General features: G+C 48.1%; 1 protein-coding gene across 3 annotated transcripts in view; it reads left to right on the top strand.

The window, feature by feature from the left end:
* KDM5A (lysine demethylase 5A) overlaps window positions 1-16,035 on the top strand; it is a 54,849-nt gene extending 38,814 nt beyond the window's left edge. For all 3 annotated transcript variants that reach the window (XM_061574517.1, XM_061574518.1, XM_061574516.1), the window contains 9 exons: window positions 748-927; window positions 2,726-2,881; window positions 3,746-4,387; window positions 5,900-6,058; window positions 6,999-7,196; window positions 9,145-9,478; window positions 10,425-10,648; window positions 11,983-12,381; window positions 14,278-16,035. In XM_061574517.1, coding sequence (XP_061430501.1) covers window positions 748-927; window positions 2,726-2,881; window positions 3,746-4,387; window positions 5,900-6,058; window positions 6,999-7,196; window positions 9,145-9,478; window positions 10,425-10,648; window positions 11,983-12,381; window positions 14,278-14,427 — 2,442 coding nt within the window. In that variant the 3' untranslated portion in view covers window positions 14,428-16,035. The remainder of the gene's footprint in view (window positions 1-747; window positions 928-2,725; window positions 2,882-3,745; window positions 4,388-5,899; window positions 6,059-6,998; window positions 7,197-9,144; window positions 9,479-10,424; window positions 10,649-11,982; window positions 12,382-14,277) is intronic.
* Window positions 16,036-16,309: the final 274 nt, after the last annotated feature.

Below are 16,309 nucleotides of genomic sequence, written 5' to 3'. Positions count from 1 at the left end.
GGGACACACTTCTCTTGAAGGGTTTGTGACAGCCGATGGTCAAGAATTACAACGGGATTGGCCATCAATGAATCGAACACATTCAAGAAGACGTCCACCCAGGTAATGGAACGATGAAATTGGTTGATGTACAGGTGCCATGGTTGTTGTTATATTGGAGGACCATGTGAGGGGTGGTGGATACTTTGGGAGGCCTTCATTTCGCAACATATTGACCCTGGCTAATGATGATGATAATGATTATAATAATAAAAACTATTTAATCTTAACTCTTTACATAAACTGCCAATTGTTTTGTATTGAGAGAGAGGCAGTCGTAGGCAGAAGAACAAGGGAAGGTCCTGAGCCTGGACTTAAATAGAAGCAATGAGTCTACAGCACGGGTGGCTGGGGAGCGAATCCCAAACCTTGGGGGCAGCGGAGGGGAATGAGCGACCTCCTGCTGATCAAAGGTTGACTGAGGGCTTTGACAAAAACGCCTTGGTGGCTGTTGCGGAGAAGTGTATGGAGTGGAGTAGAGTGAGATGAAAGGGGAAAGGTAGACTGGGACAAGTCCGTGAAGGATAACGAATGTTGTATGTTGAACTTCTTTTGCACCGTACATACCCAACCGTGCGAATCGGAGGTGCAATTTAGGCCGGTCAGTTTGATTGTTGCACTCGCAAGGGGTGATCGCAAGTCCCTCCACTGACTTTAAATGCCCCTCCCCCTGTGCTCACCCCATCCTGCCGTGCCCGCCTCACCCAGGCCGGTGAGCACCTGCCGTACGTGTCGATGCTGGAGAAGCTGGCGGCGCGGGGCCGGCCCGTCCCCGTGCGGCTGGACTCGCTGGCGCGCATGGAGGCACAGGTGGCGGGGGCGCTGGCGTGGCGCGACCGCACCGCACGCACCTTCCTCAAGAAGAACTCGGCCTACACACTCCTCGAGGTTGTGCCACGCACTTACCCGTTGAGGCCCGTGTGTGTGTGTGCGTGTACATATGTGTATCGGGAGCCGTAGTGCAGCGGTTGGCGCACTACGCTACGAACCCGGTGACCCCACCTGCTCATGGCCAACACGAGTGATGATTATCTGAACTGGTCCTGGGCCTCTCTGAGGTTGACCCCTCGTCAAATGAGTACCTGGCACTGTGTGTAAACATCACCACTGGGGAGACAAAGGTGTGTTGCTGGCCACCCATCCCCTCGTGTACCGTGCCAGCCTTTATGGGTCCTCGCTAACAGCACTTGCCCCCCCCCCCAACAGTCTGTTAAGGCTATATGGGGGATATTTGTCTTTGTACATATATGTGCACACCCCTCTATTAATCCATTACTTTTAGATGTGTCTCGAGACCATCTGACGGCAAGTCTTCACTAAAGCGCAAGCACTTTAGTGATGTCACCGTTTCCTTGTGGCAAATGGCGGATGTTGCTGTCCCCTGTGTGTTGGGCCCGAGCACTCCTCTCTTGCACCGTGCACTGCATCTCACGTACTTTCAGATGCGCTTCTGCGGCCGTCTGGAACGCTGTTTCTTCCGATATTGGGAAGCCACTGGAGCTATTCACTTTTAAATCTAGATTGAAAACTAATTTCTTTATAACTGCTTTTTGTGTTTAGTTTGTTGTCCTTCCCCACACCTCTGATTATCACGCTTGGCTACGTACGGTGCGAAAGAAGTTCTCCATACATACGTATTTTAGAGCAGTACTTGCCCCAACAGCTTGTGTAGGTTGCTCAGGCAATCTGTCTTTATTGGTACATCATGTGCGCGTGTGTATTATTATTATATGGGGAGCGGTAGTGTAGCGGTTAGTGTGCTGCGCTATGAACCTGGCGATCCAATTTCGATTCCCGCTCATGGCCAACACCATCTGAACCGGTCCTGGGCCTTCCCTAGGTCGACTCGGCCTCAAATGAGTTTTTTGCACGGTGTATCAACATCGCCACCAGGGAAGCGAAGGCAGCCAGGCGTGGTGCTGGCCTCCCACCCCTGCATGCGCCGTGCTGGCCTTCATAGGTGCTCGCTAACAGCACTTGCTCCAACAGTCTGTTCAGGCTATACGGGGATTTTTTATTATGTACCTTTGAGCGTGGGTTTTTTTCCCAGAAGCTCTTTTGCATGAGATATACCGTCTCATGTGTATTTGTTTAGTCGATATTTTTTAACTAATAAAATGTGTTCACAGTTATGAGTCACCATTAGCTTTTACAGTTCATCGATCACTGTTTCTCTTGACATTTGTGCCCTTTGCTATCCTTCTGCAGTTGTAAATTAGCAGGCGCACATTAACAGGCAAAGCATAGTTCCTGACATTAGCACTGACAGCAATCACATGAAGGCATCTCCAGCACGTTACGCTGCAAAGACTAATGGAGAAATTGGCGACAGTGGAAATTGTGTGTTTTTATTTATTTATTTGTCGGTACCAGCGCTAAGGCATAATTGCTTCAGCTTGTTGTTGAATGCGTTTAACCTGCGTGCACTCGTCCATGTCGCACCATTGCACATCTTGAATCGGTGGTCTAGACAAGGCCGAGAGCACTGTACACCCAGTGCGGTGGTCGCGTGACGTGCATGCGAGGCATCATCTGCGTGTTGACCTTCTTTCGCACCGTACGTAGCCAACCGTGCTAATCGGAGATGCGGGGGAAGGACAAGAAACTAAACACAAAAAAGCGCCGTGGGAGTCCTGCCGTTTGTGAGCACGTATTTACGCATTGTGGTACATTGCTGCTCTTGCAGGTGCTGAGCCCGCGCGCTGACATCGGCATGTACAGCAGCAGCAAGACCAAGCGCAAGAAGCTGAAGGAGATTGCGTCGGAAAAGGAGAGCAGTGCCTCTGGGCTGGGCGACAGCCTGGACGATGACAGCGACGAGCCTGTGCACCCCGCTGCCATCGTGAGCCACCCTGCCCGCCCCGCCACCTTAAACATTTCCGAACCCCCACGTCGGCCCTCGATGGTTCTGTGGGACGGGAGCAGAAGCGCGATCGTTGCAAGTTGGCCGTCGTCGTTTCGTGTTGACGTCCATAATAAGAACATGAATTGGCACGAGTTTACATTAATTTAAGATGTTTTGTCTATTGGTTTTTGTGCATCATTGTGGTCTGTATGGTGATGTGCTGTTACTGTACATCCTAACACTGAGCACAGTAAGTTATGGCAGTTATTAATTGATGGTGCTTTCCTCAAATGCCTCTATGCATATCCACTTGTGTGGATAAACAAAATTGGAACAAAACTATTTAGTGCGTTTCAGTGTTCACGTTGCAATGAAGATGTCACAAGCCAAAGTAACACTTTTTTTTTTTATTACCGAGGCAAACATCTAATCGCCGAACCTCTGCTTGAGCGAATGTTTGCGCGACTACTGTCAGTGTCTTTATTTATCTTAATTTCTTATCATTCGCCGCAGTGGCGAGATGTTAACTTCCTTGTAGGAGGTCATGGGTTCAATTCAGACTCTGACGCCTTCATATTTGGAGTTTGCATGTTCTCTTGTGGTCGTTTGGATTGTTCTCCGAGTCCTCCGGTTTTTCCCTTCACATTTAGAATCGACATGCTTTTAGAGTATTTGGTTTCCATAAATTTACACGTGATAAGTCACTTCATTGGCCTTTCAGTTGTGGCCAGCTCGCTTCGAAAAAAATAACTACATAGCTCAGTGGGCCTTACCTAGTAAGTAAAAAAAAATGCACGTTGTGGTCTTTTACATGCTTCACCTGAGGGCTCGCGTTTGCGGCACCTGCCCCCCCCCCCTCAGGTCGCCTCGTTCAAGGAGTCCCAGAGGCGTGAGCTGGAGTCGATGCGGAAGCTCCGAGCCATCAACCAAGCCAAGCCCAGGCCGGGCTCCGGCGACCTCATGCCAGGATCGGCCTCGGTTTCTGGTGGCAGTGGCGGCGGCACGTGCCTGGCCGGCGTGCTCCCCTCGGCCGAGGAGTGCCGCTACTGCGTATGTCGGCGCGGTGCGCAGGGCTCCATGCTGCAATGCCAGCTGTGCCGCGACTGGTTTCACTCGACGTGCGTAGCCCTGCCGCGCCCCGTCAGCCTCAAGAAGGGCCAGGCCGGCGCTACGGGAGGCGGCGGTGGCGGCACGAACAGAGGAAGGGCCGGTGGCGGCGGCTTGGCCACGTCGGTTGCACTGTCCTCGTTGACAGCCGGTGCCGGCTTGTACGGCAGCGGCGCGGGTTTCATCGGCGGGGGTGTCGGGTCGGGCGTGGCCAGCGGTAGCGCTAACAGCGCGGGTGCCAAGGAGCCGCGCTTCCTGTGCCCGCTGTGCCAGCGCTCGCGCCGTCCACGCCTAGAGACGATCCTGGCGCTGCTGGTGGCGCTGCAGAAGCTGCCAGTGAGGCTTCCGGAGGGTGAAGCGCTCCAGTGTCTGACAGAGCACGCCATGGCTTGGCAGGTGAGCAAGGGGTTTGCTCATATTTATAGTAATAATAGCTATACTGTCTCTGTGTGCTGAAAAGTCTCGTTGAATCCCAGGGCTCTATTCAAACAGTTCTCCCTGGGATATTTGTCTGGCTTATAATGAAGTGTTTTTGCACGTGTGAAGAAAGAGTGCCTGAAAATGTAATTTACAAACTGCACACGGGTAGAACGTGAATCAAATAGGAATTCATTGAGTGTCGAGTAATGATGGCTTGATGAATTAATCATTTCATAATGATCCCACTTCGAGAGACAAGGTACTATAATTTAACAACTTTCATTTTATGATGCTTCATTTTACAGAACAGCTTGCACAGAGTACTAAAACTCAATTATAATTCTACTGGTGAGAGAGATGTTGATGAACATGATGATTGCGGTAATGACCACACATAGCATTTGCGTTCTTAGCAATGAACTTCCTCCTAATTGCATCACTTATTCTTGCAATACTGTTGAGTATTTTAAAGTATATTCTTCCTTGAGCTTGAATTCACTGGGCCGTGCACTTAAATGTACCGAACAGAAGAAAAAAACGCTGATCTTTTCCACTGGGTATTTTTCTGGAGTGATGGTTTATGGTTTGGCCATATACATCATCCCGCACGGACTGCTGCCAACAGTTTCATCCACAGCCAAGTCAAGGACCGTGCTGTGAAACACTCGTATAATCCCCACGTTGATGGCTTCGAACTATCTATAAACATTCTCCTAAAGATTGGCCATGACCGTAAATGCATGCTGTGTGGATTATAGATGCAGCAGTTTCCAACCAAACGTAGCACGGGTTTTCACAGCCGCTTTGTAAATTAAACTTTGGTTTTTTTTTGGTTGGGCCCAGTGTTGAGCATTTCCTGCTCAATTTTTGCCACACGCCGCTGCGTGCATCTTCAAGGCATCACATTTTAATTGATCTTCTGAAGAATTATTGGGAGAAGTATAGCTCAATAGGCAGCCAGGTCTGGAAAACTCACTCGGAACAACCTAATGCTTCATTGATTAAATCCCGATGAGTTCCAACATCATGGCGGTGAATGGTTAATGGGGCAATGACATCACGGGGCGGTCACATGGTCAACTGATGGTTTGTTCTGCACTTGTTGCAGAGGTTTGCAGTTCGACTCGGACAGGCCGCCCTCGTTATTACTGCAGTGTATTAAAACCATAAGATACCTGCCGCCTGCTTCACAGTGGACGTTAAAGATCCCGTGGTGTCATTCGAAACGAGTAGGCCGTTGTGTGGCGGCGTTATGGTCCAAATTTCTCCAAATAAAAACTACCCGCGTGTTATGGGGTTTACACGTGGTAACATCACCCCCTCCTGTGAAGCCACTGCACGCTGTGAAACAGCGCTTTCGTGATAGCCTTGTACCGCACGAATGGCGCAAATACAAAATGTACTAAAATTATACTGAATAATTAATGTTTGCAAGGTGTGCCATGGTGTCCATTGTGTTGTTATAACCCTGGGCTCTGCGCCGCTCAGGACCGAGCGCGGCAGGCGTTGGCCACTCCGGAGCTCGCGTCGGCGCTCGCCAAGCTCTCCGTGCTGAGTCAGCGACTGGTGGAGCAGGCGGCGCGCGAGAAGACCGAGAAGATCATCCACGCGGAGCTGCAGAAGGCCGCCGCAAACCCCGAGCTACAGGCAGGGCATCCTCTCGCTCGCAATACTTGCCCGGGCTGGAAGGTTCTGGGCAAACTCTCAGAAGCTTTCACATTTTCTTTAAACATCAAAGTCAAAAGACAAACGTGGTTTCCTGCTCAAATAAGCATTGAGGCAATTAGTGCTTATTCTGTTTACAGCCCTGAGCCAGTGGTGAAAGATCCAATTTTTATGTTGGCTTCCTCACAAAGTGGTACTAATTTTATCGACCCGTGGGGTGCCACAGTGGTGAGATGTTAACTACCTCGCCTGGTATGCAGGAGGTCGTGGGTTCGATCATGACCCTGGCCTGGCGCCTGTATATTTGAAGTTTGCAAGTTCTTCCCGTTATAGCGTGGATTTTTCTCCAAGTTTCCCGGTTTTCCCCTCCACATTTAGAATTAACTTGCGTTTAGAGGATTTCACTGCTATAAATTTCCAGGCGATGACAAGCCACTTCGTTGAGCTATCATTTGTGGCCAAATCGCTTCTGAAAAAGAGCTGTGCAGCTCAGTGGTCCTCGCGTGGAAAAATTTAAGTAATTTTTGTTTGGTTTAGGACGGGGTTCGGCAACTTGCGGCTGTTATTTAAATTAAATCTTCAACATAATTTAATATGGCGGGGAATGGGTTACTGGAATGTCTTTGTGACAACAAAATGTACAACAGTCAAACTGTATTGTATTGTTAAGGGGGGGCGAAACTAAATAGACAGTTTATTCCATCACCTATTTTGTTTATTCAAGTCAAAATGTATTTGTCATCTGCTGTATACATGCTGCTGTGTTTGTGCACAAGTAGCCCTGCGTGTGTAATGCGGCTCTCGAACAATTTCGGTCAAAGACGAAAACGAACCGGCTCTACATTAAAAGGTTTGCTGACCCCTGGTTTAGTAGAATGACCGTGTTTTCTTTTTTGTGTGCCGTCTCCTCTTCGCACCGCAGAGCGTCCATCACGTGGCGTTCGGAAAGCTGGCCGCGGCGGCCGGCGTCATGGGGCGCTCGCCGAGAATGATGGCCAGGGACGTGGACGACGACGACGACGAAGACGACGACGATGACGACGACGACGACGATGAGGACACCGATTCGGACGAGGAGAGCGCGAGATACACGGGCCGATACCAGCCGAGTCATGGGAAGGTGAGCTCGCTGTCAGCTGCGAATCTGAGTACAAACGGGGAAACTCCTGTCTCGACCCCGAGGTGAACAAGGTTGGGCCTCCCAACAGATTTGTCTGACCATACGATGGACAGACAATACTAGAAGGTTATTTTGATGCGACTGTCAGAGGCCAAGTGATTTCTTGCATCAAACAAAGACGGTCACCGCATCGCGCTCTTTCAGATGGCGCTTCTGTGGCCATCTGGAATGCTGTTCACTCCAATATTGTGAAGCTACTGGGAGCTCTGCACTTTTAAATCATGTGGATTAAAAACTCCTTAATTTAGAACTGTTCTTTTTAGTTTAGTTTGTTCTCCTTTCCCGCACCTCCAATTAGCACGGTTGGCTACGTACGGTGTGAAAGCTGTTCAACAACATATACAACACATTCCTGCGGAGGGAGCTGGTAGGAACGTTGGGTTGCTCGGTCAATGGCCAGGGTCAACGGCAGCGTGGTGTATTCCGCAAATATGCCCGACTGTGAGGGCGGGCACAAGCCGGCGTAAGTATTTTAAACGTTGAGTTTTATAAGGGCACCACAGGGTGACAAGCCCCTCCCCACCCAGCCCCTCCCTCCCCACCCAGCCCCTCCCTGCACGACGGACGGACACAATAATCCCCTGTGGGCTGGTGTAACCAGGAGATTCCTACCAGTATTAACAGTCCTGAACCAGTGATACAAATTTCACATAATGAGAGCATGTGAAATTTGTATCAATTCTCTGTAGGATAACCAAAGTTGATTTCACTACAAAGTGGAAGTCATTCTATTGACCGGTCAATCCCGAAGGAGGATTTGCAATTTGCAAGCCGCTCGGCTCTATCGGCGAGCCACCTGTGGCTTAAATTATATATATGTGTAAACATAAATAAATATTAGTTTAAATAAATAATACATTCTCAAGAATAGTCGTGTTTATCATTGTAATACAACCTTCATCATCTCGCTGTGAAGTGTGAATATGTGTGTGGACACTGTGCGTTTGTTTGTGAATGCCATGAAAGTGATGCATGCTTTGTCGCGTGCTCACAAGTCCGTGTTTGAATGTGGCAATTCAAATGAAATAGCACGCGCAACTGTTCGTTATTGCCCACAAGTGTGCAGTGACATTTGCAGGACAAATCTTTCCTTCGTCCTCAAATTTATTTAATATTACATCCGAGTAAAGTGGTGTAAATTGCAGCACAAGAATAGTGTGCACCTTGAGTGATTAAACAAAGAATTGGGGATATTTTCCAATAAGCAACAAATTGCATGACCTTAAAATATATATTGACATGCCAATGCTATGGTTTGTGTACAAAATTATTTGGAATCGAACCTTATGGCAGGACCCCAGGGTCCCATAAGCCCCCGCCTCTCGCATAAATTGCGTTACGACGTCATTTTGTCTGTTGAAGGCGAACGATACGGCAATCTATTCCTCTCGACGAGCTGTACACGGTGCGCTAATCAAAGTTTCAAAGTTTTGTTTCGTCTGCGCATTCGTCCTCGCTGCGCTTTGACGACGTGACAACAGAATGATCCGCGCCAGGTGGGTCGCGGCATCTATGTGCGCGGTGAAACTGAGTCTTCAAAAATAAATTTATTAATTGCGTTTTTTTTTATTTACTTCCGTTTATTCGGGACCCCGGGGTCCCGCCATAAGGTTCAATTGCTCAAAGGTCCCTGCCTAAATTATTTTATGAGATGAAGCACCTATTTTGTCTGATATATATACTGCAGCTATAGAACTTTTTTTTTATCTCAACTGCATTGAAATCTTGCTTTGTGGGAGTTTATCCAAGAAGCATTTATAGCTGAGAAGCAGTCTCGTAACAAAGTCTTTGAGAAGGCTTTGAACTTACAACTTCCTGCTGAAAGGACAATAACATTATCCTGCACTTGCGTATGGTTTCCTCCTGTGTGCGTGTGTGCATCCACCAGTCTCCGAGCAACTTCTCCCTGGCCGAGATGAGGTTGCTGTGCGAAGAAGAGGTCCCCATGGAGACGGAGGAGTGTTATCCCCCACAGCATCACCACCACCATCACCACCATCACCACCACCAGTACCACCAGCAGCAGCAGCAGTACCAGCCATACCACCATCACCACCACCACCATCACCACCAGCAACAGCTCCAGCAGCAACAACAGCTGCAGCAGCAACAGTTGCAGCAACAGCAGCTGCAGCAACAACAGCTGCAGCAACAGCGCATGGTGACTGCGTCGTTTTGTTCGGAGCATGCCTACTCGTCAGCCTCCAAGTCTATACACCAGGGTAAGCAGCCGCATATGGGACCATGGGTTAGGCAGGAGGCGCATTACACGCAGAGCTGCTTGTACATGGACACAAATACAGCAGATCAACAGCAGATGACAACACACATTCTGACTTCAATAAACAAAATTGGTGATGGAATAAACTGCGTCTATTTATATTTTTCCCCCTTAGTTATACTTTAACAGCACAGTTTGATTGTATATTTTGTTGTCGCCAAGACATTCCATAGTGACCCATTCCGTGCCATATTTAATAAATGATCTTGACGTTAAATTACGTTGAAGATTATTTTTTTTTTTAAAGGCTGCCCACCTTGGCAGCCAAAGAGCCACAAGGGGGAAGCCAAAGAGCCAAAGCTGATGGTTTCCTACCCCCTGGTCGAGCTTCAGTGGCAGTGATGTGGCCGAGCAGCAATGGTTTCAACCCCGTAGCCACTCTGGTTATTATGTTGCCGGGCGTATTACCAACACACTTGCGCCATCTGCTTCAAGCAAGCAATTCCAGTGCTGCACCGTCACGTTTTGCCTTTGCGAATAATTTTCTGCATTGATCATCACCTTGCAGCGCAGTGAATAATGAATCATTTGCGCCGTGCGCGTGTGTGTGTGACCTGCGCGGTAGTGGACCGGTTAGCGCGCTGCACTACGAACCCAGCGACCCGTGTTCGATTCCCGCTCACGGCCAACACCAGTGACGATTGTCTGTACCGGTCTTGGGCCTCCCCCAGGTCGACTCGGCCTCAAATGAGTACCTGGTGCTGTGTGTAAACATCGCCACTGGGGAGACAAAGGCGGCCGGGCGTGGTGCTCGCCACCCACCAACCTCGTCTGCCATGCCGCCCTTCATCAGTGCTTGCTAACAGCATTTGCTCCTGCAGTCTGTTAAGGCTACACGGGGGCATCTTTGTTTATCTTTGTTTGTGGCCTGCGCCACCGTTTCGCAGGCATGAGCATGCCCCGGAAGCAGCCCCGCAAGTCGCCGCTGGTGCCGCGCTCGCTGGATTCGCCCGTGCTGCGCCTGTCGGAGGGGGCTCAGGCGCGGCTGGAGGAGCTGATCCTGGAGGGTGACCTGCTGGAGGTGAGCATGGACGAGAGCCTGCACCTCTGGAGGATTCTGCAGGCCACGCAGAACCCGCCGGGGGACGGCACCGCCCTCGGCCTCTTCCAGGTACGGTCCGATTCACTCGTGTTTATTTGCGCTCCTTTACCCAGAAGCCCTCGCTGAATCTAAACTTCTGGTTTCAGGAGGGTGCGTTGTGTAATCCCAGTTGAGTAATATTCAGGTTTTTTTTTAATCATTCGGGATTTTTGACCAATACAAATTGTACGTATGTGTGAAGTTCTTTCACACCGTACGTAGCCACCCGCGCTTATCAGATGGGCAGGGTTACGTTGTTACTGGTTTTAGCTAAACTCTGCTGCATAATGTCCCAGTTTGCATCTTGTATGTGAGAGTCTCTAGCTCTTTGGGTTATTGTAAGGTCTTAAACGTTTGCTTTTACCGAATGTGCTTTTAAGGTAATTGTGACATCGAATGAACCGTCCACTGGCTTTAAAGATTGGTTTAGTTTTCTAACTGTTGCCACTTGGCTATTAAGGTGTACCTCAATGAAGCCGTTCATGATTACTGCATACCATTACACTCATCTTGACATGTGACATCTCTATTGTGCCTTCCACTCAACTGGTTTTATGTTCAAGTGAAACATTTTCTAACTCAATTGTGCTGTGAAAGGGCCATTTGCCAAAACGTCGCCTATTATATATTATTGACCGTGTTATTGACGATTGTGACTTTTGTATTCAGATGTACTTAAAAAATTGCAAAGCGTGCAATCATCCTACTTTGAAACGGAAGTATCACCGATAACACTACAGTACTCGTGAAATTTGACCACTGATGAAGTTTCATCTGACGATTATAAACTACAGCAGCATCATTGTTGAGATTTCACAACACATCCTGTATTTTCTTCAACTCAATTTTAGAGAGGTTTTTTTTGGTGGGGGGGGGGTGGGGCTTCAATTATTAAAAAAAAAAATTACCAGGTAAGGCCCACTAAGCTTTAGCTCTTTTTCAGAAGCGACCTGGCCACAAATGATAGCTCAACGAATTGACTTGTCACGTGGAAATTTATCGCAGCCAAATGTTCGAAACGCGTGTTGATTTTAAATGTGGAGGGAAAAACCGGAGGACCCGGAGAAAAATCCACGCGACCACAGGGAGAGACACGCAAACTCAAAATATACAGCAGGTGTCAGGGGTCTGGATCGAACCCACGACCTCCTGCATACCAAGCAGAGGTCGCAAACGGGTTTTGATTCCTTACCCGTACCCGTACCCGGCCGCACCAGGGTCGCAAACGGGTACCCGTACCCGGCCGGGTATCGGGTAGGGTACGGGTATCGGGTACCCGGTTGCGACCTCTGATACCAAGCAACAAGGTAGTTAACATCCCGCCACCGTTTGCGCCCCAAGTTAATGCATCGCTGATTTTACAGACGGTGGGCCGGGAGGGCAAGCCAGTGAAAGCGCGGGCGAGGGACAAGGATCAGCTGGACAAGAAACGCAAGCGCAAGCTGGAGAAGGGCGAGTTGACGTTCGGCGGCGACGCCGCACCGCGCGACATCCTCAAAGCCGACAAGCCCAAGAAGAAGAAGCTCAAGGCGGTGGGCGACGGCAAGCGGGACGAGCCCAAAGCGGAGAGGCGCGGCGTCGAGCGGGCCGACAAGAAAGACAAGAAGCGCGCCAAGCAGCGCAAGATGAAGGAGGGTGCCGGCGCTGCCAAGGAGAGGAAGGCCAAGGCCGGCGGCCGCAAAGCGACGAGTCGAGACGACGACTCGGATGACGAGTACGCCGTGTGCGCGGCGGAAGACTGCCAGCGGCCCTGCGGAGATGAGGTGACTGTTACGATTTTGCCAATTGCATTGTATGTGTACATGTACCTGTGTTGAACTTGTTTCGCACCGTGCGTAGCTAACTGTGCTCATCGGAGGTGCGGGGAAAGAACAACATGAATGTCGATTTGTATCACCGTCATCACGATCTTCTGCCCATGGATCATGAGTTGTTATTAAAGCGGGTGTGGTGAGTTGATGGGTCTCAGCCTGGTCATCGGTGACTGCACAAACACACAAGGTCATATCGGTCATCATCATCACGATCCATGGGCAGATACCCCGTAGGTTGTCCCCTGCACATTTAGTCATTTGTTTCCACTTTCCTCTGTCTTGTGCCAATATGCTCGAGTAGTTAGTGCCGCATCTTTCTGGCACCAATCTCTCATGTCATCTGGCCATTCTCTGTTAGGTCTTCCTCTCTTTCCAGAGAGCATATATAGCGCGTCAGATTTACAGCTCCGTCTCAAGACGCCGTACCGACAGGGTGAGTTTATGCGCACCGTGTAGACCAGCGGTAACTATCGATTACATTTCTAATGATCACTGTTACGTTGTTTTTATAGCATTATTTTAGTGATTTCTAAAAAGGTTTAGTTTAGCCATATTTTAATGTTGCAGTTTAGCGTTATACCTAGAATTTAAATCTAGATTGTATTGTGATTGTTATTGTGATCTAACATCAAACTGGGATTTTTGCACATTTTTTGTACGCATCATAAACATTTGGTGCTTTTTCTGGAAGATTTAATTGTTTTTATAGAGGATGTTTAAATTTGCGTGCAATAAATTTTAAATGTATCTTGTAATTGTATTGTTTGTTGCGGTTGCACCCGAATCAAGAAGTCGAATGGCTCACAGGGTCAAACCAAATAAATGGAACTGAACTGAACTGAACACCAGGCACTGCGATCCATTTTGGTGAATCTATTAACAGCTCTGGGATTCCACCAGAATGCTTTGACAACCAATTGCCCGGATTTAATCCCGTGGTATACCATGGCCATGAAATACTAGTGCCATCTATTGGTACAAGCTTTTTATTTTTTAATTCTTAGTTGGGAATTTTTATTTGGCATCGGTTGTAATGAGAATTGTATGCTTTTATATAAGTGTTCTAATTTGTCCCTGGGATCCACAAATAATATTTTTCTAGCTGCCCGTGGATTGATATCCACATTGAGCAACGCCGAAGTCAACAGTGAAGTTTCTATGCTGTTGGTATCGCGGTCTAGGTGAACACGCCTCCCACATTAGCATGTTTCTAATCCAGTGAGTGTTGCTGCAATTGCAATTCCAGTTAAAGATACTGGTTACTGTTGAGTCTGCTCTGTTAACCAAGCTGTAATGCTCTGTGAGGGCTATTGATCCTGAAAGACAATTTATCAATGTTGTATTCTTATTGTGGTTTCTGAAGGTTGTGCGTTTAGGATTTTATTAATACAAATCGTAAGAAGTTATTAGAATCGATTTAGCTCTGAATTAGGGACGATTTTTCGCATTTAAAGAGTCAGTATTTTTGGATAATTTACATTATGTAATCATTCTGCATGTCTTTATGCTAACAAAAGTGATGTCAACCTGTACCACGTGACCCCACTTTTGGTTGGAAAAGCACAAAGTGGCGTAATATATGAACCTGTGACGTCAATCTTTCTGATCAATCCGCATAAAAAACGTTATTCATATCCTTACAAATTTTGTTCCTTGGCCAGATTTTTTATATTTTTGAATCAAACCAAACGTCGGGAGCACATCTCTCCTCCAAAATAACAACTCTAGCGATCTACTTTGAATAAAAGACAAAATTATTCAGGGATTTGCTATGGATTTGCTATATTTGCTATGGTTGCAGTCGGTGTAACTCATCTGTGTCCTTCTGCTTCCCCGGCGGCCCAGGTGAACTGGGTGCAGTGCGACGGGGGCTGCGACGGCTGGTTCCACCAGGTGTGCGTTGGCGTATCGACCGAGATGGCCGAGAAAGAGGACTACATCTGCTTGCGCTGCACACGCAGGAGACCCATTCACGCAGCGCAGAGCACGGGCTAGCCCTGACCCCACCTCCCCCCCCAGCAGCACCAGTGTTTGGGCACCCCCCACCGACACACACAGCTCGCTCCCGATCGCTCTTTTCGCTCACTCGCATGGCCAGCACGTGTTCCCCCAACTCTGACGCCTTCAAGCTCCCAGGACGAACAAAAACGGGGGGCCCGTGTTGACGTTGCGGAAAAAGCAAGCGGCTCTTGGTCTTCCGGAAGGACGTGTGTGTACATTGGGGGTGCACCTTGGAATGTAGGAGGAGGAAGCTGGCCCTTGTCTCTGTGAAGTACACTTTTAAGCAAGGCACAATGGCATTTTGAGTATAGGCCAAATTGAAATGACTGAAAGGATGGCCTTCAAGGTGAAGGGGGATTGATGGCAGTTTGCTTGTTCCTTGAGTGTTCTTTATAGGTTAATGTGTAGGAGGTGGCAACGCTGAGTTGGGTAGGTTAGATTTGTCTGTACATTGAAGTGTAAAAAGAAGACACAGAAATCTTGCAACAGAGCTCAATGGACCGGATGGGCATGATCATCATTTTTTCAAGATTTAACCTTCAAGTCCAGCACAAGGGGGGTTGGTGGGACCCTCCCTCACCCCACACCCATCCCCCCCCTCCCCCCTGTTGGCCCTGTGGACCTCGGTTATTAATTTTCACAATGCTGAAGTATTTTTTTAAAATTGTTAATAACAGTGTTCACGTGGAAATGCAGCAAAGCCACGGGGATGTTCTCAGTCGCCGGACTTTGGGATGAGACTGACCACACTTTTGTCAAAGAGCATTTGATTTGTTAATAAATACAAAAAAATGTCGGTCAACAAAACACCTTGTTGAGCAAGGGAAAAGGGGATTTTTTTTTCCCTCATTTCCTGAAAAGTCTGTTTAAAATAAGTGTTAACTTTTTTAAAAGCTTGTATATTTAGCTACAGAATCTTCCTGCACATGTTACGTTGTCAGATTTAACTTTCCTTATTTTTGTGTTTCCCTCAACCCCCCCCCCCCCCCGTTTCTTTTCTCTCGCTCCGTGTGTGTTCTATTTTGTTTCATGTTTTTTGGCAGTTAAATTTATCCGATGTCAAATTTAATTTATACAAATGTTAGCATATTCTCTTCGACGACTTTGGGTTTTGCGACCTCCCCGTTTTTTTCAGCGGCGTGTATATAGTCGTTTTTGAGGCGCGTGCCCCATCCTAACCCCCCCCACCCCTCCAGACCGTCTCCATTGTGGAATCACTTTATTTCCGTGCAAGCTTTGTCTTTAGAGTAAAAAAAATGTGTGCAGAACGGACTCGCTGTTAGTTTTATGCTCGAGTAAAGCGGTAGGAAATAAACGTGTTAGACGGTTAACGCTGAAAATTGTCCCTTTGACTCGCGCGTTGTCTGTCGTTACCAGTATGAGGACGGAGTTAACTTTGCGCTTGAGTTGTGTTAATTTTGTTGCTCGTAAACATTTATCAAAACATCCGATTTACCACGCAGGGCTGTGTGATATCTGTAACTTTCCCCAAGCCCCACCCAGTTAGCATCATGTTTGTTCATACATTCATTTGGATGTAACGTTTTGTGACGCTGGCTGAAAAAGTTTAAAGAGCCACTTTTCAACAAAATTGCCTTTCGTGTTTTAATGTTCCCAAAGGGTGGTACCCAGTCGGCAAAGCCGACTCGGTTTGATTTCAAGTTTCTCACTTTCCCGGTCTGATACGGCTGCCTTATTGATGCGATGAGGGCCTCCATGTTTCTAAGAACCCAGGCCTCTTAAAATTCACCATCAAAAAATTACAGTGTGTTCTTGTGGTCTGCATGGCCCATACCAGGTGTGCGGGGGGGGGGTGTTGGTCATGCAGCCTTTCAATGCCATCGTTTACAGAGCCACACCCAGACTTCCACATGTG

Source organism: Lethenteron reissneri, chromosome 55 (genome assembly GCF_015708825.2).
Source record: "Lethenteron reissneri isolate LAM-NWPU_2019-01 chromosome 55, ASM1570882v1, whole genome shotgun sequence".
Taxonomy (NCBI): domain Eukaryota; kingdom Metazoa; phylum Chordata; class Hyperoartia; order Petromyzontiformes; family Petromyzontidae; genus Lethenteron; species Lethenteron reissneri.
The sequence above is the reverse complement of the archived record's forward strand: the minus strand, read 5'-3'. Positions and strand labels throughout refer to the sequence as shown.